Source organism: Cheilinus undulatus, linkage group 23, assembly GCF_018320785.1.
Source record: "Cheilinus undulatus linkage group 23, ASM1832078v1, whole genome shotgun sequence".
Taxonomy (NCBI): Eukaryota; Metazoa; Chordata; class Actinopteri; order Labriformes; family Labridae; genus Cheilinus; species Cheilinus undulatus.
The window spans coordinates 6,019,016-6,044,427 of NC_054887.1; the positions used below are offsets into that span (position 1 = coordinate 6,019,016).

The window sequence follows — 25,412 nt, forward strand, 5'->3', positions numbered from 1 at the left end:
TGCTTGTAACTCCACCACAGTAGTCATAGGTGTCTTGGTGGACTCTCTCACTAGTCTCCTCTTGCACGCTCACTTAATTTGTGAGGACGGTCAGATCTAGGCAGATTCACACATGTGCCATATTCCTTCATTTCTTGATGATGGATTTAACTGAACTCAGGAGATGTTCAGAGCCTTGGAAATGTTTTTGTATCCATCCCCTGACCTATACTTTTCAATAACCTTTTCTCTGAGTTGCTTGGAGTGTTCTTTTGTCTTTGTGGTGTAATGATAGCCAGGAATACTTATGAATAAGACTGTACCTTCCCAGGACAGTGGTGGCAATACCACAATCACATGAGACACTTTCACTGCACTTAGGTGATCCTATTTCACTAACTGTGACCTTTTTTTTTTGTATTTTTTTGTCAAAAAAGGACACATTATATTGACAATGACTGATTTATAAAAGCAATTAAAGGGTAAAACATCCAAGGAGGTGAATAATTTTTGGCACTGAATTCATTCATTCATTCAAATCCTCCAAAAACACACCAAGGGAGAAACCTTACTCACAGTGGTGCTGTAGCTTTAGACAAGTCAACAACTGAATTCACTGAAATGGAGCAGAATCTAATTCATTACAGCTTTGTATATTTCTGGTCAGGCAAGTGGAAGATGAAACAACCCCTGTGTTTCATCAGTAACATTTCTTTGTTTCATCAGGGACCTGCTAAAATTGCTCTGAGTTCCTTCAAAAGTTTGTGCTCACAGGAGACGACAAACAAAAATCCAATATAAATGACGTGAAAAGCATGAGAGGAATTTTGCAGGATCTTTCATTAAAAAAGATCACTTGAGGAACCCACTACCAAATCAATGCTGTCAGATTTTTATTGAATCCACCAAAAAGTTTCTGGTTCACAGCTGCATTACCATGCATTAAAAACTTCCTTTAATCTTTTTATAAAACATAAAGCTGACAGTGTTCCCTGTGATGGATCGCTGCTCTCAGGAAAGCCTTTCTGTACCTGTATTTGATTTTTATGGGATAAAATATGGAATCCAAGGGTGGAAAAGTGTAAAAAAGCTGGCAGGAAAGTTTGACCGATGAATAATCAATGGGCTTAGAACTAAAACACAACAACAGATATGGCCTTTGAGATGGAACAGTGAAACATTTTGATTGTGGGTTTTAAAAACAAGCCCTGTCTACTTACTCGTTGCCCCAGTCCAATCTCGCTGTGATGTGCTGCTTGACGTCTCTCATGCGGTCATGGGTGAGGTGGCCTACCAGCACCTGCCTCCTCAGGTCCAAGATTTCATTCATCACGTGCCAAAGCCGGTGGAACAAATCCCCCTCATTCTTCTGTGGAAGAAGAGAGGCAGAGGGGGAAAACTTGAGTGGAAGAGGCGGCAAACGCCGATGAATGAAAGGGGAATTGACGGAAAGGAACGACAGAATGAGGGTGAAAGATAAGGAGGAGACACAGATAAGAAGATGAAACTATACAGTCACAAGCCAACCCAAAAACATTTGTGAAAAGGAGGTGATGGTGGAGTACAACCGAGGGAAGGGAGAGAAGCCAAAAGAGGGACTTGTAACAGATTTGTGCAAATTAGCTCCAGTGTCCTGCTGCTTTTTGCCACAAATGTACGCACTTTGATCTGTGAGCATTCATCAAGCTCGATTTAATCAGCACCCCAGATAGCTTAACAGGCTACAAACACAATCAATCCAACTAATGAGTGTGTAAGAAAAAGCTTTAACTGTTTGCAGCTTAACAATCACCCAAAGGCCAAACATATTCCCTTCATGAGACACCTAAAGAGGCGTCTCAGTTTCGGCACTTGTGGAATTAAATCAATGCAATTAGCGTGCATTTTATGGAGTATTCATGGGTGTGGATTCCTACCACATAGAGTTGTTTCCACATGGCGCCCCAGTCACGCAACGTTGACGTCATTTCTGTGATGACGGAGTCCTCAACAGGGATGACGGTCTCAAATTGCCTACAAACAATCAAGAAAATGAAGTTCAAACATCGACAACAATACACAAGAATGGGAGAGCGTTAACACATGGCACTATTTACCCTTTATTCTTGACGTGGGCATTCTTCAAGTGGATGTAGCTGGATGGGAAGATCCCCTTTGGGCACAAGATAAAAAGGTTAATGAGAAGCCATTAGCACACAGAGCTGTTAGCATTAAACTGTCAGCGTGCAACAATGATGCACAAAATCAATACAGAGGTAAGTGTGTTTGTGAGGTTTTTTTCTCCCCTAAAGAAGAAAGGCAAAGTGAGAAAGGAGCAGACAAGGAGAGAAAAGAAGGGAGCAATGGGATTTAGGAGACAAAAGATGAAAAGTGTTGATGTGTGTGTCCTTTTTGACGCTAATAAAGTGAAACCTGCTCCCAACTGACTCAATGATCAAAGAAGAATTATGCCGAGATATCTGAGGTTAAGTGCAACGCACACACAAAGAGAGCAGTTTGAACTCTTCAATTTAATCCTCTTTTTTATCATCATGTGTTCTCCTGAATAAAAATGTGTAAAGCTTTCATCTCATACCATCAATACTGATGTCATTCTTGACAACACAATTTCTCAGTGTCAAAAGTGAAGCTTAAATAAGCGGTTACAACTCAGTTTACTTTTACATTTTTTGGTAGGGCTGGGGACAAAGATACTTTTTTAGATTAAACATTTTGGACATTGTATTCTATATTGGATGGTCTTTTTTTGTCAATAGGTAAATTTAAATAATTACATTTAAAAAGTGTTAAGTTCCTCAAGTTTACATAGTTGTCATGTTTATTTTTTTTTTCTTTTTTAATTGATTTCATTCAGTTTAATTGTGTTGTATTATTATTTTTATTTTTGTTTATTTTTATCTTTTTTAAATATACAGTTGTGTTTTTTTTAAATTTATCTATTTACTGATTTACTTATTTATTTATTTACTAATTTACTTATTTATTTATCTTATTTTTATATATATCATTTTTTGGTTTGCTATTTGTGAAGATGTGCCAAGGGCTGAGGACTTGGATCTGTTTTTTATTTATGTATGCATGTATCAATATTATTATTATTATTATTATTATTATTATTATTATTATAACTGTGTTGTATACATACTTTGTGGCTCAGTTTGTTTTGTTTTTCTGGAAAATAAAGGAACAGGAAGTCTTATTCCCAAGATGTGATGTTGAATGTTATGGCTCTGTACTTAATACAATTTTAATTCAAAAAATAAATAAATAAAATAAAAAAGTAAGTCATAAAAGCTCTTATCTCTTTAGACCCTTAGTTAGAAAGTACAGTGTCTGTAACAACAGTCAAAACTGAACCAGGCAAACAGGTATTTAATTTTGCTGCTCCACTTACTTGGAGCAAGTTACAAAAAGCCTGGACACCTAATGAGCTCATCTCATTGGATGTTTCCAAGAAGGTATAAAATGACAAGGAGGCATTCACATTTGGCTATGTATGTTAAATTGTGATACATTTTCAATTGTAGATGTTTTCACAGATATTTAATAGTCTGCATGTTTTAGGTATCTCTTTTCACATATATCATGTACAGTGCATTCAGAAAGTATTCAGACCCCCTTCACTTTGCTTCCATTTTGCTATGCTGCAGCCTGTTGCTACATTTTTAAAAAAATGCCTTTTTATTCTCATCTACCCCATTATGACAAAGTGAAAACAGATTTTTGACATTTCTGCAAATGCATTATTTTTTAAAAATGCATTACATTGACACAAGTATTCAAACCCTTTACTTATTACTTATTTAAAGAACCTCTGAGAGCAATTATATCCTTTAGTCTTTTTGAATATGATGTAACAAGCTTTGCACACTTGGACCGGGGAATTTTCTGCCATTCTTCTTTGCAAATCCTCTCAAGATCATGTTGGATGTTGGTTTGGTACTAGTCAGGGCTCTGGCTAGGCCACACTAGGACTTTCAGGGGTTGCCTAGGGTCATTATCATGTTGGACAATGATCCTTGGTCCGGTCTGAGGTCCTGAGCACTACCAAGCAAGTTTTCATTAACGATATCTCTGTACACTCCATGCAGCTTGCCCTCAACCCTGACCAGTCTCCCAGTCCCTGCTGTTGAAAAACAGCCCCACAGCATGATGCTGCCACTACCATACTCCACTGTTGGGATGAAATTGGACAGGTGATGAGCAGTGCCTGGTTTCCTCCAGACATAATGTTTTGAACTGAGGTCAAACAGGTCAGTCTTGGTTTCATCAGCCCAGAGAATCTTGTTCTCACAGTCTGAGAGTCCTTCAGGAGTTTTTTTGCAAACTCCAAGCAGGCTGTCATGCTTTTTCACTGAGGAGAGAGAGGTGTCTGTCTAGTCACTCTGCCATAAAGCCTAGATTAGTGGAGGGGCTGAAGTGATGTTGTCCATCTTCAACTTAGTCCCATCTCCACACAGGATCTCTGGAGCTCAGTCAGAGTCACCATCAGGCTCTTGGTCACTTCTTACTAAGGCCCTTCCCCCGATTGCTGAGTTTGTCCAGCAACCAGCTGTGAGAAGATTCCAGATTATACCAAACTTCTTTCTTTTGAGAATTATGGAAGTCATGGTGCTCTTGGGAACCTTCAAGGCAGCAGAAATGTTTTTTAGCCCTCTTCAGATCTGTGCTTTGCAGCAATCCTGTCTCTGAGCTCTGCAGGCAGTTCATTTGACCTCATTTGCTCTGATATGCAGGTGGCAAAACATCTCAGCATATATCAAGAGAAATGGGAGGAACCTGAGCTAAATTTAAAGTGTTGTTGCAAAGGGTGTGAATAATTATGACAGTGTGGTATTTCAGTTTTTATCTTTCTACCTGCTCAGCTCAAATGGCACCCAAGAGTTTTCAATTTTTAGTTTTTTTATATTTAAGTGCTAAAATACTATATATTATACCTTTAAGTACCTTGCAAGTGTTCAAAAAAACCTAAACAACTGATGAATTTTTGTTGGTTACTCTTCTTTCTATGTTATCAGTCAACTTTTGCAGCTCTAACTTTTTAATTACTTAGTTTCAGCCAGAAAAAGAGAACTTACAGAGCACAAAATATAGACACCTACACAGCTCTTGAGAAGAGCTCTTGGGTAAAATAACACAAAACAGCTGTGGCTATGCGGCCTAAGTGTAAAGAGCCTTTCATAATTAACAAATGAGGGGGCAGCTGCTAAATACAAGCAGCATATTACCACCATGCTGAGGATTTTAACCACAGAAGTGTAAAGTTTACCCACTTGACAGCATGGAGTATTTGGTAAAGCACAGCAAATGAAATACGTCACGGTTACTTGTCATTTAATCTGTCTAAACTGTTTGTGGCAGCTGTCCATAATAATGCTGTGTGTGACTTTTCAGTTGACGCAGCAACCACTGGAAGCTGTTTGTGAGAGAAGGCATCAGAGGAGAGGGTGAAATTAAGGAGAGAAAGATAAGCAAAGCATGCACACAAACTTGAAAAACTTTCCTCACCTTGACATTTGGATTCTTCAGGATGAATCCTCGGTACCAGCCTGAGGAGACAAAGCACCAGTTAAAATTGCAGCACGTTTATATGCATATTACTTATGTCTGTCCTAGACTGCAGGGTATGCATGAAGAGGTGGCATGGAGAGTGTGGAATATTTAATAAGAGAAGGACACTAAGGGAAAAGCATGCATGTCTGCTGTGACTCCACACGTACAAAAAGTAATAATAAGCCCACCAGGCATTTAGTTTTAATTCAGTTGAGTGCCATGTGAAAAAGATGGCTGACTAGTTATTTCACAGAAGAATTTTCCCCTGCAAGCAGAAATGTCAAAACCATTTGAGATTTTTTTTTTTTTTTTTTTTTTTTTTTTGTGGTAACAGCCCTCCAGAGCATAGCCGTACAAAGCCACCTGATTTTTTTTAGCAACTTGTGTTTGCAGCAACCACAGGCTAATGAACAACAGTGTGGAGAGGAGATACATGTGAAGCACAAAGCCACTGAAAAGCCTTTAAACTTCACTATGACTATGTCTGAAAAGGTGTGAAAGAAGGGCGAAAAAGCTGCATACGCTTTTCTCACACCATTACACACTCTGATCTGGCCTCAAGCCAAATTAGGATGTGTTGGGGCTTTCGCAGTGATGGAAACTATCTCATACGTTTCTATTTGATTTCCCGATGTGATGATTTAGCTCATTGCACTGTTGCGTTCACTGTACATCCCCTCAGATAAGAGCATTAGCTAAATAGCTCAAATGTAATCACTGCCTGGGTTGGTGTCAGCGTGTGTCACTTCTGCAGTTTTCAGCATGCACAGTCTGAGGAGCATTGAGTAATCTGTCTGGGTCTGAACTGTGGAAAACAAGCTCAGGATTTCCTAGATGAGTCACTTCTTCAGTAGCAGAGGTCGTGTTATGTGACACATTTTCTTTTAAAGTAAAAAGTCAAAGTCAAGTGCGAGAAATTATCAGTAATCATCAGCAGGACATGACAACAAAAGGCTGCAAACACATGAGAAGGTGAATAAAAACTCACATTTTTTAGTAGTTATAATTCCCCATAAAAAACTACAGCTGACGAGGATGAAAATTAGTGTAGCAGTGGCCTTCAGTGAATACCTGCAGTGCTAACTGCTAGGATACTGAAACTCCTTAGGATGCGTCCCTATTTTAACTGTACACATTTTTAATGAACCCTGCAAATTAGGGCATATAAACTTTACCGGATGAACATGAAGGTCTTTGTTTTTATACCAAGCTGTTAATTAGTGAATTCAGGTGATCAATCAGACTCATTGCCACAGGTGTATAAAATCATCACCTAGCTATGCAGTCTCCATTTGCAAACATTTTTTATACTAAATGGGTCGTCCTGAAGAGCCGTGACTTCAAGCGTGGGACTGTGATGGATGCCACGTTTGCAAAAGTTAGTTCAGCTGCAAGGGATACTATCAGAAAGTGGAAGTGTTTAAGAACAACAGCAACTCAGCCACAAAGTGGAAGACCACGTAAAATCACAGAACAGGGTCAAAGACTACTAAGGTTCATGGTGCATAAAAGATTCCATTACTGAAGAGATCTGAACTTCCACTTGCATTAATGTTAGCACAAAAACTGAACAGTGGGAGCTTCATGAATGGGTTTTCATGGCAAAGCAGCTGCATGCAAGCCTCACATCACATCCAGTGCCAAAAGTTGGATGTAGTGGTGTAAAGCTGTTAATTTCGTCTACTAAAATTATGACTAAAACTATTTGTCGACAGCCTTTTAATTCATGAAAAAAACTAGACTAACAAAAAGATCTGTGATGACTAAAACTGACAAAAACTACGTTTAGTTTTCCTCACGATGACTAAAACTAGACTAAGAGGTTATGTAGTTTGTGTCAGGCATTCAAAATCCATGATAAGTAAATCTGTCAAAAATAATGCATCTGTAGCTATTCTGCCTCTCAGCTGTAGAAAGTAGGGACCCCAGGTTTGGCAGGTGTATAGAGCACACTACCATGATTTGGTACTAGATTTAGGCAAGAGAATAAATGCTTGGACTAAAAATAAAGACTAAAATGTGAGGACTTTTTATGGACTAAAACTAGACTAAAATGTTTTTGAGTTTTCGTCGACTAAACTAGGCTAACACTAAAAAAGGGTAGAAATGACTGAAATGGGACTAAGACTAAAAGATATTCTGTCTAAAGAGTAAAATTATGACTAAAATAAAAAAAATGGCTGCCAAAATTAATACTAGTGTAAAGCACACCTATAGTGGACTGTGGATCATTGGAAATGTGTTCTGTGGATTGACAAATTACGCTACTCTGTTTGGCAATCAGATGGGAAAGTCTGGGTTTGGCAAATGGCAAGAGATCGTTACCTGCCTGACTGCACTGTGCCAACTGTGAAGTTTGGTGGGGGAGTGATAATAGTATGGGTAGGGAATGGGTATTGATGATGACACCCTTATCAATACTCCTTACTGAGCCGAGTCCTGATACTTTCTCTAGTTTGGTGGTAAGACAAAATTAGAGCAAACATTTAAACTACACGTGGTCTTAGCTGAGTAGTTCTTGAGTTAAAAAGTTATGATTCAGTCTGTAACCTCTACTTTATATCCCCCAAATATAAACACATTCTTCATATTAACAACTGTATTTATTGAAGTATCTCGTCAAAATCAAAATTTTCCCACTTTTATGTGACATTTGAAGACATCATAACATAGAATACAGTCGTCTAATTTACTGAGGTTACCTGAACACACCGCGGGTTTCTACACTGGATTAATATTTTCAACAAACAGGACCTGCTACAAAGTTTCGGAACATTTATCTGAGCAGCTGAAGAAGAAAACTTTCCTTAAGCAGCTGAAATAGTGGTATGAGAGCGTGCTACTCCCAGCACAGGCAGATATGATCGCATGCGACTCGCAGGCGGAGTCTTTCTTCCTCAAGCAAGCAGTTGAAGGCTCCACATTCTGGTGATGCACAATACCGATGTGCTTTTAGTTTATGTTCCCCTTGAAAGAACTGATGTTTTTTTTTTACACCAGTTATATATTAAAAGGACATTACGTCACAGAGCCTGTGAGACTCAAAAGCAGTATCGATAAGCTGAAATGCTATTGCTTTTCGGGTATTTGAAAAACACAGAACCAGGTTCGTACGGACCTGGGTTTGGATCCCCATGCCTAGGTATGGGACTGTTTTTCAGGGACAATCTAAATGCTTTAGCATATTAAGACATTTTGGACAAAGCTATGCTTCCAACTTTGTAGCAACTGTTTGGCGAATGCCCCTTTCTATTCCAACATGAATGCCCCAGTGCACAAATCAAGGACTATAAAATCACAGTTTGATGCGTTTGGTGTGGAAGAACTTGACTGGTGATTCACTGGCATTTGTGTCAAACAAGCTGATTCTTTTAATAATTTCTGGTCTTTTTATGGCTCCATCAAGCGTGATTATCCACTAAAACACTGGTACATTTGTTGTCCATCGTAGTGAGTAACGTCGAGTCATATGTCTGCAAAAGGTCAGTACAATTTAATCAAAGCAAAAGCCAATCAGTTGCATTAAAAGCAGGAAACTGAGAGCTAAATAAAGCAGATGAAAGGTTTAAACTTCTGAACTCATTGGCCTGTGCAATATGAGGAATAAACCATTTTCTCATACCAATTACTGTTTTAATACTGGGTAAAGTTTCTCTGTCTTTCTGCTCTAAAGCCCAGTGCCTGTTTTTGTAATGAATTATCACTCCTAATCTGTTATTTTAGTTCTCTGTTTTTCACCACAAGGCCACTCTTCTTTCCATCTTTCACTAACAAGCTAGTTAACCTTGCAGTCGCTACCAAATTGAAAACAATTTATCTGAGTGGAGCTGTATGCAAGCTGCTGCTGCATGGCCCATGTATGTGGCGTTAAATCTAAAAAATGCATTCTTGTGCAGTGTGTTAACTGTCTATGTTTATGTTACAATAATTAATTAGCATTTAGCAATTGTCCAAATTCGCTGAAACTTCCCAACTTTATTTGTGTGGACAAAGTATGATGTCAAATCTGGACACACATTTGAAACTTCATGTGTTAAGCGGTGATAGTAAGCCATCACTGTTGGGCTGCTGGGGTACATAAGATAAAGAAGTTTGCATAGACATTACTGTTTAACTATATGCTTCATAATCAGTGTGATGTATTCTGGGAAAAATTCAAGAGCTACTGAAGCACCAAGTCAGAATTCAATAACTGAGGCGGTGCCTTTACAGACAGGAGCCACACGTCGGTAAAGACACTTTCACACAGTAAGCTGCTGCGTTTTGAAGTGTCAGAAGTATCAACATGAGGCAGACCCATTAGTCTGTCTCCTCTGCTGTCAGCAGCCCCGTCTCTCAGCCCCCTCACTACTGCCAGGATTTTTTGATTTCACTCCTCCCTCCAGGACCACGCTTTCCGCTGGCAAGTGCTATAGTCTACTTCCTCTGGGCCTTTAACCGCAATATCACACCGCTTTGAGTATCTGTCTGTCTGCATGACTGGCTGACTTTCTCTCTCTATGTGCTTCTGTCTCCCAGTAGGAAGTGAGACAGAGTGTGTCAAGAGCTCCGGATGAGGGGAAGCCTGTATGTGCTCGTGCATGGCTGCTCAAGGTGTGAAGGGGAGTGTGGCTGTTTAAGTGATTTTATATCACTCTGTAAATTTAAAATGGGACTATAGACAGACTGAGAGGGAAGGACAATGCAGAGGAAAAAAGGAGACAATAAACTTCTGGATAGACAGTAAAAGAGAGAGTGTAAGAGAAAACAAGTAGAGGAGAAAAACAGACACAGCGTGGGCAGGAAGGCGGGAAAAGCAGCCAGTCTGTGGTGCAGGAAACATGAATTTCCACAGGCATTCATCAGACATGACTCTGCTCATTTTGTGCACAAAATCCACCGTGCAAGCCTTAAAGAAGACATACAGGAAGTGTGCACGTCACATTAAATTATATTTGATAGATTTTATGAAGGAATACCACTCCTACAGCAGCTCTCAGATGGATTCACTTATCCTGACTAAAAGAGGAAGTGTCCCTAATGTTATGAAAGCTTGTAATTGCATATTTTCACTTCACTGCTCAAGTGCTTCTGTTTTATTTCCAATATCCCTCTCAAAAAAAGAGCTAAAGCGTGAAATGCATGTACCGTACCTTCACATTTCTCCAGGATCTGCACCGTGTCTCCAATTTCCAGCGGGAGGCCATGCTGGACAGTCCCTCGGAAACTGGCCAGTACTGCAACGAAAAGAGAAAAAACACCCACATGAGTCTTGTTTTTGATGTTTGAGCTTTGATATGCAGGTCCTAAGACATAAGCAGAAAAAAACAAAGATAGAGGTGGGTCAATCAATACTCTGTGTAGGTGAAATATAAATAAATCACTGTGTTTCTGATCTAAAATAGTAATACGCAAAACAACATACAGAAATATATTCTGTATCCTGCAGAAAATATTAGGATATAAAAATATGGGGGATTCTGAAGGATTTGACCCTGAGAGCTCAGAGGTTATAAAGTATTCTGCATGAAAATCGAGAGAAGCATCAGCCTGTTTGAACACTTCTTTACAGCAATGATGTATGCCCCTACAAGAAAGTCTCCATGTTCTGCAGGCCTGAAAAACAACCCCACCATACTTCTATTATTGAAGCATTGAGAGTGGAACAGAATAGCAAGAGATTGCGTTATTTTCCTGGGTCACATGCACAAATGTCGAGTCTTTTCTTAACAAATCAAATCAAAAAAGACAGAGAGCAGATGTAGGGATGGACTTAAAGGGCCACTCCACAGATGTCACACATAAAAATCAGCTTAAGCATCATGGGGAACATTATCCGGCCATCGAAGAGAAGGGCGAGGACCTTTTAAAAGTCTGCTAATGTGATCAGGGTTATCTCAGATGAAGCATGTATTACAAACAATCGGTGAGATTGGCAGAGATTTCTAAGAACCACTGCAGGCATGGTGGATAAAGTAAAGAGATCTAATTCATATAGATGTTACAATGCCGTTTTTCAGTTTGGATTTAGATTAGAATACTTAGAATCATGTATCAGGCAATACTGAGAATCCCTCCATTACCAGGCGATACATATTATCATCTTATAAAGAGCAGTATGGATGTGATTGTTGTAAGTCTGGCCCTGCGCACGTACAAAATCCTGACCTCAAAACAAGGTCAGAGCCTGGAAACAGGTGTAGACAGTCACTGTTTATGCAGCTTCTCCTTGAATGAACGCCTGACTCAGCCTTGGTATTACAAACAGACCCTCTCTTCAAACAGAGTTGCACTATGGGAAGTTTGCAGTAAAAGAAAGAGAATTCTTTACTAAAACAGTTTAATCCAGAGTTGTGAGTTTTGACCAAAACTAAGAACTTGTGGCACAACATCTCTTTTCACTTTTTTGTAAGTCTGATTTGGTGAATTATGAAGAAAAAGGGTGCTTTTTAATCCAGTGGACCTTAAGGCAAGTCTAGTTGTGCCGTGGGAGTTTGGTCCATACATTATTACTACAACTTTATGGCAAGAACTGTAACCAGGCCTGCCCACAGATCTGGACCCCTGAAAAACCCCAGAGAACGGGCATCGTGATCTACTGATGATGTCGGTGCATGTGTGTTGGATCAGTAGCATTGGTGCTAGCATCCTGGCTAACAGTTACCTCGTTAAGATCTGATAAGCAGGGCAAGCTACTATTGGGGTGAAATTGGTGTTAAAATTATTAATTTGTGCTATTTTGGACCGAATTAACCAATTTCTCTACACATTTTTGTCCCTTCTTTATACAACTTAAACCATTTTGCTGCTTTTTAGCATTTTCACTATTTCTTATTACTACTTTTGACCCATTTTTGCCACGTTTTTGGAACTTTTTGCCACATTTAACCCATTTTTGCTACCTTTTTGCCACTTCTCGCCCAATTCTGCTCTTGTTTGACCATTTCTTTCCATCACTTTAACTCCATTTACCACATTTTCCCCTTTTTGCCACTTTTCTGCCACTTGTGATCTATTTTGCCTCTTTAATTGACACTTTTAACCCATTTATGCCATTTTTGCCCACTTTTTTGCCCAATTTTGCCCTTTTTTAATCACTTTTAACCCATTTTTACCACCATTTTACACTATCTAACCTTTTAAGACCACTCGTAATCCATTTTTTGCCACTATTTTGACACTTTTAACAAGTTTTTCCCCATTTCAACCCATTGTTATGCCATTTTTTTTTTTTTTTGCCAATTTTCGCCCATTTCTGACTGTGTCTTGCCATTTTTTGCCCACTTTCTCCACCTCCATGATTCCCCATGGCTGGGCCCAGAAAGCTCTCCCCTTTATCTCCCCTTACAGGCCACCTTGACTGTAACATTATTTAAAGAGTCTATTTTGTATCGATTTAAATACGTTGTGCCTTGGGCAAAAAAGTTTAAAAATCACTGTTTTAATCACATGAATTTGCACATTGTTTCATGGGATAGTAGCCTTTTAGGTCGAACATTAGATCTAGCACATTTCAGGTTAAGTAAGGAGGTAGGAACAGGGATGCTGATAGTCCATTAGCAGAGAGTGTGCTCTAAGATGTGAGAGTATAATAGTCTCAGCAGAGAGTGTCAGTTGACAGCTCTTCAACCGCTACCCACAACCTCACACACAAACTCAAACACACATACACATGCAGAGAAATTAACCCACACAGTTAGAACTGCGAGTACCCACAGATATGTCAACCTCTGCACACTGATGTTCCTGCAAACACAGACACACGAGCGCTGACAGGAGCCCTCCACTCGTTTAAATTCACACAAGCAGCCTATTCAAATGAGAACGTATGCAGCAGACACAGACATGCATTCAGGAAAAAGGCTGCCTCAGAGGGATTTGCAGTGGAAACGTCTAACAAGAGTCCCTGCCATGCAAAACTAAGAGGGATCCCCCTGCAACTGAAGTGTTTAGAGGGAATTTCATTAGGGCTTGTCCAGTGCACCTGAACGCACCATCCCAACAGCACTGAGAGAATCTGTCCCGCTGGAGAGGGATTATATTTAATCCAGCCCAATTTAAAGACACACAGAGCTGCACAGAGAGAGCCAGAGTGCAAACATGGTGGGCACGCAGCAGGTTTTAAGGATACTGCGAGTCCTTATGTGCTCTCATTTACAGCTCAGTCAATACAGAAAGTTAAAAAGATCCGTCCATGTTAGTCCTAAATACATAGAGCTGAATTATGATCTTTGATTTCTGCTGTCTTTGTCTCTTTTAAACTCCATTTAAGAACTTTTGCTTTGTGTTGAATCTGACACCTTTTAAAGCGTGCACTTACACTAGACAATTCATATCATGCCCAAGAAAGTTTAACACTGGTGCGACTGCTCTGGATCCCACTCACTGTCACTGAGGGAAGAGATGGGAACAGAAGCACAGGTGCACAACAGCTCACCATCCTGACCACACTTCTTGAAATCGAAGCCACACTTGTGGTGGACTATAACGTGTGGACATGTGTACAAGAGGAGTAACTGGGCTTTGCACCCTTAAGAAAAAAGTTTTCAAAAAATCTTTTTGAGCTTTCTTTTACATACATCTCCCATCAAAAATCTTTGCCATGGAAAACAGTTTTCAACAACGCAAGTTCTCACAGGAGCTTTAAAATCAATGTGTTATGTAGATTTGATGATACATTCTGAATTCCAAACACCTTTTTGCCAATATCACATACTTTCAAAGACAGGAAGTGCATAAAACCATAAAATGTATCTCTTCATTCAATATTTCTCCCTTACCTTTTCCAGCAGAGACATTTTCTTCAGCTAAAAGTGCACACACGGGCTAAAGAAACAGTAAGCTCCATTTCAAGACTAGCCGAACTATCAGACATCATAAATTATTGCTGCCTTTGCAGATTTTCATATTAGCCAGAATGTGACAACCATACAAGACAGACTCACTATGAGCCATCTGAGAGTGAAATGAAAGTGTATGATCATGATCAAGTTGTATTATGAAATATGTCTCGAGGAAAGCATGGTTAATTCATAACGTCAAGAAACGACATTCTTTTAACCAGAGAGGATTTAGATAGTGAAAAAGTTGTAACATCCTGTAGAAGACAAAAGTGTAACAATACATATTTCAACATTTTCACTCACATTTATTCATAAAATCATTTCACTTTGTCTAACTGGTCATATTTCTGCCTTGTAAAAAGTCTCTTATATGATTCAACAGCTAGATAGCTAGATATACCAGCTGCCAAAAGACCCATACAAAAAAGCCTCTTGAAAACATTTTACAGTAACTTAAGTTGTTGTATAGTTGTAGTAATAATGTATTCTACATCTATCCAGGGCACACCAAAGCCTCATTTCCACCTGGTGGTCTGGTTTGATTGAGTATGGTTTGGTATGGTTCAGTACACGAAACCCCAAAATAGTTTGCGTTTCCACAGACGCCAGTGCTCTCACTTGGGCGGATTGTAAAGGCGATGAATGTGAAGTCACATGCAGCGCAGGTCTGCTGGTCCAGCTGCAGAGTTATAGAAAGAATGAGAGACAGAAATCAGTATGGAAGCCGGAGGTGCTTTTTAAAAAAATTACATCTTAATTATGTTAACAGTGGTCAGTAAAAATCCTCAGCTGATGGAATACGTGTAGAGAAACGTTTTGAGTCGTAACGGTACGTTAGCATATCTAGTCTAGAACAGTTTAAACGACATAAAGCAAAAGCTTAGAGCTGGACCATATCAATAAGCCACATTAAAAATAAAGATTTAGGCTAACTGGTGTTAATATCACACTAGATCACAGGTGTCAAACTCAAGGCCCGGGGGCCAAATCCAGCCGTGGAATAGTTTAATCCGGCCCGCAAGACGATCTCATATTTCTGTAATAACTGGCCCATCAGTCCGAGGTCTGCAGATTTCCTCAAGTATAAAAATGTGAACTTATCCTTGATGATTTGAGATATCCTTATTAAGACATAAAATCTGAAAAAGTAAGCAGTAAAAATATTTAGATAAGAAATCAGGAATGTGGGAAAAGAAATTAATTTGTGTTTTAATTTCCCATTTTCAATTTAGCATCTCACAAATAGGGCTCAAACTTTGGATTTTGACTTTTAATTTCATACTTTGAGCACTTCACAATTCTAATTTTTAAGTGATATTTTGACCTTTCAACCAATTATTTTGTATTTTACCTCATATTTTAAACTTCAAACTTTGACGTCATAATCCCCTCGTTTTACCTTTTAGACTCATGATATTTTGACTTTTGATTTAATGATTACAAATTTAATTTCATATTTTGACCTTTTAAACTCACGATTTTGACTTCTTTATAATATATTTGCCATTAAAAAACATTGTTTTTCAATATCAATTTTATTTTTTGACCTTTTTAAACTGATAAATTTACTTTTCTCAGATTGTGAGCCTTTAAACTTATCTTTCTAACTTTTTAAATGTCAAAATCTTTTATCATCAGTACTAAGTTTTTTTTGGTTTGTTTGTTTGTTTTTGTTTGTTTTTCATATTTTATGACTGGTGAAACAAGATTGACAGTTTATGGTTAAAAAGGTGACCCTGTTAGGCCCTCAGTTTAGTCCTGAATCCAGAATCCGGCCCCTGCTGTGATTGAGTTTGACACCGCTGCACTAGATTAAGTCAGAAATCCTGGGTGCGCTGATCTCATTTTCAAACAGGCTGCAGCCCGAAGTTTTATAAAGACATTTAACAACCACAGAGTGATGTTTACACAAGTTACCTAAAGTAGGAAGTAGATGAATAACTATCTGCCATACAGAGAATCAACTGATCTAAAGCAGTGGCTCTCAACTGATGGGTTGGGACCCAAAAGTGGGTCGCGAAGCTCTTTCTAGTGGGTCCTGAATGTGTGCCAGGGGAAAACAAAGAAAGTGACAAAAACTCCATCTTCACAACATACAGTAATTTCATACATGTATTTTTTGTCAGGGGTCTGTGATTCAGAGTAAAATTCAGTGTTTTTCTCAAGATTTTTTAACTATTTATCTCCCTTTTGTTGGCAATTACAGCTGGTTTACCCAACATAAAAAGGAAATTGTTAAAGAAATCACCAAACTTCCATGCTATCTGGGGAAAATGGAGTAAAATAAGGTGTATGCATGCAAATCCTTCTGTAATGAAGAGCTTTTCTAATGTGCTTCTTTTGTCCCGTCTCTTTGTTCACTAAGTTTTTCTATTTGGGGTCCAAATACCAACATTTTTGGAGTGTTCTTTTGTCTTCATGGTGTAATGGTAGCCAGGAAAACTGATTAAGTAACATTCACGAAATAAATGACGATTTTTTTTTTTTTTTTTTGGGGTCATGACTTCTCTTAAGGAGGAGATGGTGGGTCCTGATGCCTGACCAGTTGAGAATCAACTGATCTAGAGCTTCATGTTCACAAAACTTCAGCATTAATTTAGTTTACATCCATGGTGGATAGACCAGGCTGATGTGAGCCTTCAGGCTCTGCTTTGTGTTCTTAAAATCAGGTCCAGATAAACGTCAGGAAAATTGATATCAGTACCAAACAGTGTTGATTCCAAATATCCCCGATTTAAACTGATACTAGTCTGTTTTTCTCCCACTTTCGCCCGCTCCTCCCAGAGATAGTCTCTGCATATTTCTAATGCAGACTTTGAATACACAAATGTCAGGAGGATTTGGATCCTTTATTATAAACAATGCAATCCATGTATGGTTCCAGATGAAAAAGATGGTCTTGGGGTTTAAATGTTCTTGAAAGTAAAATCTCAGCTGTAAATCTGAGATCAGTTGCCACAGGTGCTTTTGTTCTTAAGTTTTTTTTTTTAGCTGAATGACCCACAACTCAGCAGAGAACCGCATTACCCATCCACCCACTATCTCCTGTTGACATTGAGATCAGGTCTGCAGAAGAAATCAAACAGCAGCTTCACACTCTGGTCTGTCTGTAACTTCGTGTATGTGCGAGTTTCCCTCTGTGTTTCGTGCTCAAGCCTCGCCAGCTCCTTGTTAGCTGCAGAAACACTATCTGTACCAGGGATTTGTCACAAGTTCACATTTGACTTTGTAATTCATTCAAAGACCAACCGCTTGCACACGCGCTGCAAAGACTAACCCAAAACTTGCCTACTTTCCTTTGTAATTCATTCAAAGCCAAATCACTCACTCGCACATGCACATGCAGAGACAATCATAGCAAACACACTCACAAAGTGTGCCCAATGCATGAATTATCCAAGCGACTTTCCCAGCTGCAGTTCACTAAATTATTCAGATTCAAGGCCCTTACTGTTTTTTTGCAGCAAAATGAAAGCATCCCGCCTGTCGATCCATAAGCCAGCTGCTGTCTGTCCGTCTGCTTCTAGCTGTCTGTCATTCGCCGCCTCTGTTTACTGTCTGGGTTGAGGAGGTGCTTTACACTTGTGGGAATTGATCTGATGCTTTGTCCTGTTTGTTGGAGTTGTAAATTTGTCACATTATGCCAGAAAATAAAGAAACAGCGAGCATAAATAGGGGAAAAGATGCCATTTGAGGATGTTTGACAGAGCAGTTGCTGCAGGCTACAAGAACAGGCATAACAGTGGGGAAAATCCTTTAAATGGACCGATGCACCGCTCACCACACACAAACACAGCGCATCGAAGTGGGTTCCAGTGGTGCATGAATATCCGATCGCATAAATTGAATCAAAGCTGACCTGCTGATGCTCAGATATGACATAAGCGCACACTTGTTCTCCGTCTATTGAACTTGTCAGACCCAGTTTTTTGTAGAAGGACTGCATGAGCAGCGTTTCAAGCCACCAAAACGCAAATGCTGATCCTTTGTGACACACCCAAACATACACAGTCTGATTCTATGTGACACCAGCCAAGTGGGTCATAGCGAGGACACTGCTATTCTTGACCAAACTATCGCCCCCGAAACTAGACGTTACACAAAGACGGCAGGCTGGAAAAGTCGAGTTCATGTGGTGTAAACAAACAGAAAACTCAACACAAAGAGGCTCAGGCAGAGGAACTATCTATAATGTTGGTTTTATTGAGACAAAACAACAGAAGCAAGGGAACTGAGACTGACAAATGTGTCAACAGAAGAACAGAGAACAAATATAGAAGCCAAAAATAAAACTAATGTGCTCTCCAGGCAGAGGGCTGCTTATTTAACACTGATGCAGAGTGTCAGAGCGTCTTCACAGGGTTAACAAGGGAGCTCTCGTCTTCAGCACACTTGGGAATGCCACTTTGGGCTTTATCACATGTAAAGGTCAAAAAAGAGAGGATTTAATAGACTTAGAACACGAAGAAAAGGTCAAAGACCATCATGTAGAATTATTTTCACTGACAAGAGTGAATTTAATTAACTCACCCATAAATTTTGATCCAACTGTGTTACAAGGGGAGAAAAAAAATCGCCAAATTCAGCACATCTAGAACACATGAAGCTTATGTAGCAGCGTTTAATACAATATTGTGACCATTATACCTACAGGGTGTCACAATGAGAACTTTAAACTTTGAGATGATCTTGTAAAAATCAAATAATGTTGAGGGATGAAATGCTTTAAAAATGCATGCAGCTCCTGCACCGTTGGCCTGCACAGATGTGGATTTTCACATGGTTGTGCACAAATATACACCACTAGGTGATGTCAGCTTAAGTTGCCCATCCTTTAACCGAGCATATAATGGAGACATGAATTGTAAACCTTCAGTTTAATGTCTCAGCAACAGAAGGAGAGCCGTGAAATTTGGAATCCACATGCTGCAGGCATGAACATTGTTACTCCATCATGACTCAATGACATAATATCTATATAAATATTCTACACAAAAAGTAGAGTTTGCACATGCAAGATTAGACTTTGGTTGGGTAAAAGTTCAGGTAAGTTTTTTGTCTGAGTAGAATTGACCAATCGTATCAGCAGGCTTTGGTATACATGAGAAAGTAGTCCATAAGGAGAGCATAAGCAGGCAATACACCAACTGCAATGATGACATTCGGGTTCCCATCTGGGCTACTTTTGCAGACAGAAGGGGGCTAATTTCTCTCTATTTTAATCTGAACAACATGGCCAGTTTTTAAGTTGTTAACTGAACTGTAAATGAAACTCTCAGCAAAGGAGGTCTGAGCTGGATAAAGGAATTAAGAAGAATTTGCCCATGTTTCTAGAGGAGTACCTTTGTCCAACATTGATGATTTGATAGTCCACCTGTAAAGTGAATGGCATTCCCATAGGGAATCCCATAAGCCTTTGCTTTACAGTGTTAGCATCCAAGCAGGCTAACAAATTAAATTTCAGGGTTTCTCTCTTGGCTTTTGTGCCACTTGATGCCACTTAATCTAAAAGTTTAAGGTAAATCATGCTATGTTATGGTAAATGGAAGAAAAAATGAACCCTCATGCATTTTAAAGGTGGTTGACATTGTGCATCTTAAATAGAGTCTGTCTGACAAAGTAAAGTAGGGTAAAGATCTCAAAGGCATCCATCCATCCATCCATTTTCTATACTGCTTATCCTGTTTGGGGTCGCGGGGGGGGGGGGCTAGAGCCTATCCCAGCTGTCATTGGGTGAGAGGCAGTGTACACCCTGGACTGGTCGCCAGTCGCAGGGCTGACATATAGAGACAGATAATCAGGCACTCTCACACTCACACATACGGCCAATTTAGAGTCACCAATTAACCTAATGAGCATGTGTTTGGTGGTGAGAGGAAGCCGTAGTACTTGGAGAGAACCCACGCGTGCACGCAGAGAACATGCGAGAACATGAACTCCGCACGGCAAGGCCCTGACCAGGAAGTGAACCAGGGACCTTCTTGCTGTGAGGCAACAGCGCTAACCCCTGTGCTGCCGTGCAGCCCACATACACACTTTGTGTGTGTGTGTCATAAGAAATTCAAGAACAGATGAGAAAAAGAGCCACTAAACATCTGTCAGTCTTGAAAGGGTTACGAAGCCATTTCTCAGTCTTTGGAACATCATTGAACCACCCTGAGAGCCATTATCCACAAATGGGGAAACCTTGGAACAGTGGTGAACCTTCTTTGGAGTGGCTGGCCTTCAAAAATGACTTATGACTAGAGTGCATTTAGGACAAATCCAGGAGGTCACAAAGGATCCAGAGCAACATCTAAAGACCTGCAGGCCTCACTTGACTCAGTTAAAGTCAGTGGTCATGATTCAACCACAAGAAAGAAATGGAATCCATGGGAGAGTTCCAAGGCCAAAATTACTGCTGAACAAGAAGAACACAAAAACTATTTGACAAAAAAAAACTTCTTGACGATCCCAAGACTTTTGGGAAAACGTTGTATGGACTGATGAGACAAAAAATACAACACTAACACTAATACAGCATTTCAACAGAAGAACATCACACCAACAGTCAAACATGGTGGTGGTGGTAGTGTGATGATGTGGGGCTGCTTTTACGCTCAGGACCTGGACCACTTAACCATGAATTCTGCTCTCTACCAGAAAATCCTGAAGGAGAATATCAGGTGATCATTTTGTGTCTTAAAAGCTCAGGCATACTTGGGTGTTTCAGCAGGACAATCCCAAACACACCCTCAAGTCCACTTCTGAATGGCTTGAGAAAAATGAAGGTTTTGGAGTGGCCATTCATGCTGGAAAACCCTCCAATGTGGCGGAATTAAAACAATTCTGCAAAGAGGAGTGGGATAAAACTCCTCCACAGCGATGTAAAATACTCATTGGTGGCAGTTGTTGCCACAAAGGATGGCACAACCAGTTTTTAGGTTTAGGGGGAAATGACTTTTTTGTATAGGGCCAGGTAGGTTAGGATGTTTACTCAGGTTATATTTGTCTAATATTAAAATTTGTTTGATGATCTGAAACATTTAAGTGTGAAATATATGTAAAAAAGAGCTGTATCTATACCAACAAAGTTGCAATGACAGCAAGTAATCTCCCCATGAACATCTTCCAGGTCATTGTCTGCATCTGGATCTCTTTAATGCACTCTCACCTCGCCTTAATCCTTAAGGACTTTGTGTGTGTTCGCTGGTTTAGTAGTGCATTCTGCTGAGTCTGTCGAGTTCCCTAGAAAGCCCCAGCTGGGATTAAGCTTGCATGTGTTTCAAACTGCCACTTGGAGTCGAGGGCTGTCAAACCGCGTTACGTTCACTTTGCTCGTTGCTCTGTCTAAGTCTTTTTAGAAGAACAAACACAGCCACGGGCTCAGAATATGAAGAACACCAACGCTCCTCAAAAAAAAAAAAAAAAAGCCTGAGCTCTTTCAAAATCAGCAACTAGAGGCAGCAGGTATAGTAGTGATCAAAGCTCAATATGCTGCTGCTGAAGGCTCAATTTTACACAGATTCCACTAGTAAAGCAAAGAAGAAACATTTAAGAAGCTTGCGCTGATTTCTGTCTCATATCCCACAGCTTTTACGGGCTTTTTTATGCACTGAATAGCATGGCAAATTCGCTTCAAAGGACTCGTTAATGCGCTTTCTAACCTCATTAGCCTGACCCTTTCTTCTTCCTGACTGATCTGACAATGGCTCACGTGCATTACCCACTCCCGCATGTTAATTATGCTGCATTTATATCATTAATATGCTAATGTGGCGACACGTGCAACTGGTGGTGCCCTACTGGCCTCCAATGCTGCCAAATGCAAGGATCATGAATATTTCATTTGTGCGTGGGATTAAAAGTGTGAGCGTTATGAAACAGGTAGTTGTAAGGATGTTTAAAGAAAGAGGTCAATGAGTTTATTCTGAAGGAGGGTTGAGATTGACGTGAAAAAAGGAAGCAACGTAAGCCAGTTCCCTTTACATTCACAACAAAAAAAATGAGAATTGAGAGTTTACTGTACCAATAAAACTCACTTCCTCATGCTGGGCATTCCAAACGTCCACAATCTGAGAGCATAACACTGTCAGAGCTGCACAGGCCAAACCAAAAGTACCCCTCATTATTGCAATGTGACTAAAACATTCCATCTCAGACCAAAAGTAGCCCAGAAATGTTCTGCAAAGCCAACTCCATACAGAGTCTTCCTTACCAGAGGCTTCCAGCTATTAGCTGTCGATGTGGTGAGGTAAAAGGGGCTAAAATGCCTCCAAGATGTGTCAAAATATTGTAAAAATACCCATTACCTCACTGCCTGGTTACAAACAGACTCGGGGAACATGTACTGGAAGGAACCACAAAGATGTTTTTGAGCATGTATGACAGAGCCTGAGAGGTATCTGACTGCCTTTATGCCAGCTGGAGACAGATAAAGTCAGCGTGTGCATGCAAAAAACCCACTCATTTTTCAGGTTGAACTTGCTGGAAAGATGGCATCATCCATTTTAAAGCCGGGGAATCAACGAAGGTCTGGAGAGGGAGTACAGAGCTGGAAAGCAGCATTGAGAAGGGAGTGAATAGGTGCAAGCTGGCTGTCCAGAAATCACACACGCACGTGCAGACATCCAAGTCTGATAGGCAAGCGTGGACAAAAGCCAGGCCGGCGGAATCACCCAGGAGGAACGGCTTTCATTTCGCCAGTCGCCGATTCCTTTGGCTGCCTTTGTGTGTGTGGAGATAGCGACCTAACGGGCATCACAAAAACCGCTCTCCAGCAACAATAACCTTTGCTCACATCACGCCGCTGGAGAAGGAGCTTGCGAGGCAGAGTCATGTCAGGAATGTTATTACTTTTCCATGCCGGCTGTGCAGCTCATGGTTAAATATCATCTCAGCTTTGCTTCTCTGCCACAGACTCAATCTTAAACCTTATCTGATGCAAAAACACGCTACACTTCTCAATCATGCGCATAAGTTAAAATGGCTTTTAAGCTCATATGGAGCAGAATTAAAACAGCACAGGCCTCGTTCAGGCGGTGGTAATGGCCCGTGCAGGAGAGAACTCATAAATGACTCAGATTAAATAGAAATATAGGTCAGTGCACTAAAACCTCACCTCATTCCCAGGCATTAATCTGAGTCTGTGTGTGTGTTAGAGTGTGTGTATTTAAAAGCTAAGTGTGTGCACTAGATGAGAGATGAGATGATTTTTATAATCCCTTGAGAGGTTTTATCTCACCTGCATAAATATGTCATTTTCACCGTTATTTGTTGCATTCATAAATTGATTCTATCAAGACTATTAAATATGTGTCACTGTGATCTCTACATTAACATCAGTAATTATTCCTGAGTGGTGAGCATCTAATTAATAAAATAATAGGGATAAAATGATCCATTTCCCTTCCGTTGTATGCTCTGGGATAGTTAGTCACAGGTGCAGGACAACATAAGGGATACTTCCTGTGACCGGGTTGGATTACATTCTTGCCAAAAACAAACCAGCCCAGACTTTCAGGAAGTGATCCGCCGCCAATTCTCCCCAGAGAGAATGAGAGGACACCTGTTGAGAGGCCACCAGATTTAGCTTGAGTGTTGTTATGTCTGCAAATGAACACTCCAAAGGGCACTAGACAGGTCAAGTGTGGAAAAGAACTCGTCATCTTCATGGAGTACGTCGCGTATTCAAAGCTCTGTTTGTTGGACTCATAATGAACACACCATCCAGAAAAAGCGAACGTCCCTGATGTGTTAGTGAAAAGTTGGTTGTTTCATCATCCAGCAGAAATTTGGATCTATTTGGAGCTATGCCATGTCCACAAGGAAAATGCAAGCCCTGCATTTGAAGAATGCTCGGCTGTGTTTTATATCAAGATGTAAACTGTGTCTGTCTGCTGTTTGGATAAGTAGAGAGGAGAGCGCTTTTGGTTTTTGCCAAAACAGCTGCAGGGAGAAAGGATTGATGGAAGTAAACAAAAACATGAAAATGGCAGGTCTCAAAGAACCAAAACAATGACTTTAAACACACTAAACTCTCAGCATTGCTTGGGAACGATGCAAAATGGGTCTGTAATAGCATGTTAGTGACAGCTATGAAGTCATTTCAACAAGGTAAGAGTATAGCATAGATAAACAGACAAAAAACTCAACAAATCATACAGCAAAAAGTGGTCAAAACTGAGCACAATTCATCTAAAATTGGTCACAGCAGCAGCTAATGAGCAGTGCTAAGTTGGTTTACAGAATGTAGCCACTGTTAGCAATGTGCACCGCCTGTCTTTGATCCTCTTTGCAGGTTAGCCTGATGTAAACAAGGTGAACTGATAGCATCGATAGCATCACAAGGAAACAGTGTAGTTTAACACTATCTTAACCTAAATACAGGCATAAAGTTGTACGTAGGCTAGGTCAGAATTTGCTCACAAATAACCGGAGCATTTGAGACAATATTCCTCACAGGAACGAGGGCGCTAAAGGGCATTACAGTAGCATGGCAGTAACCAGAACGACAGAGGCCACAAGGTGCACTTGGGATGGATTGTGAGCCTGAAATGGTAAGAAAATGTACATAATTTGTTTAACCGACTAGTTTTTTTAACAAGAAGTGATGCAGTTTACAAAAACGTGAACAACTTTTGAACCATACATCGTAGCCTTGTACTTTTTATTCTTTTGAAGCTAGCTCCAATGAAGTTATCCATGCCTTTAAAACTCTTGTGGATGCTTTTCTAGCAAGCCTGGAACTCAGGTGACTTTTCAGGGACTTTAAGGATTAAATCCATACGGGTAAAATCAACATCTAACATCTTCTGAACAATTTTTAATCCATTGTTCAGAATTTTTTGGCAATAGCTGCTATGCTAACCGCCATATTTTTTTCCTGAATGTTCTGTGATAGGCTGTTCCATCGTCCTGTCATACTGTGCAGCTCTAACTGCACAGACCATGGCAGAGATCAATTGATCTATCATCTATCTATCTATAGACAAGAACTGCTTTGAGAAATGGCACAAATTCAGCCAATACAAAGAGGCACAAGGAATTTTTGAAAGCTGTCAATATTTTGAAGACTCT

General features: G+C 40.0%; 1 protein-coding gene across 9 annotated transcripts in view; it reads right to left on the minus strand.

Moving 5' to 3' along the window:
* The window catches only part of dock4b (dedicator of cytokinesis 4b), a 222,183-nt gene that overhangs the window by 147,964 nt on the left and 48,807 nt on the right, over positions 1 to 25,412 (minus strand). For 6 of the 9 annotated variants that reach the window (XM_041780984.1, XM_041780985.1, XM_041780983.1 and 3 more), the window contains exons 3-7: positions 10,665 to 10,748; positions 5,488 to 5,528; positions 2,076 to 2,131; positions 1,896 to 1,992; positions 1,200 to 1,378 (exon numbers count right to left, since the gene is read on the minus strand). In XM_041780984.1, the coding sequence (XP_041636918.1) occupies positions 1,200 to 1,378; positions 1,896 to 1,992; positions 2,076 to 2,131; positions 5,488 to 5,528; positions 10,665 to 10,748 (457 nt within the window). The remainder of the gene's footprint in view (positions 1 to 1,199; positions 1,379 to 1,895; positions 1,993 to 2,075; positions 2,132 to 5,487; positions 5,529 to 10,664; positions 10,749 to 25,412) is intronic. The other 3 variants (XM_041780989.1, XM_041780988.1, XM_041780986.1) reach the window with 1 other exon arrangement.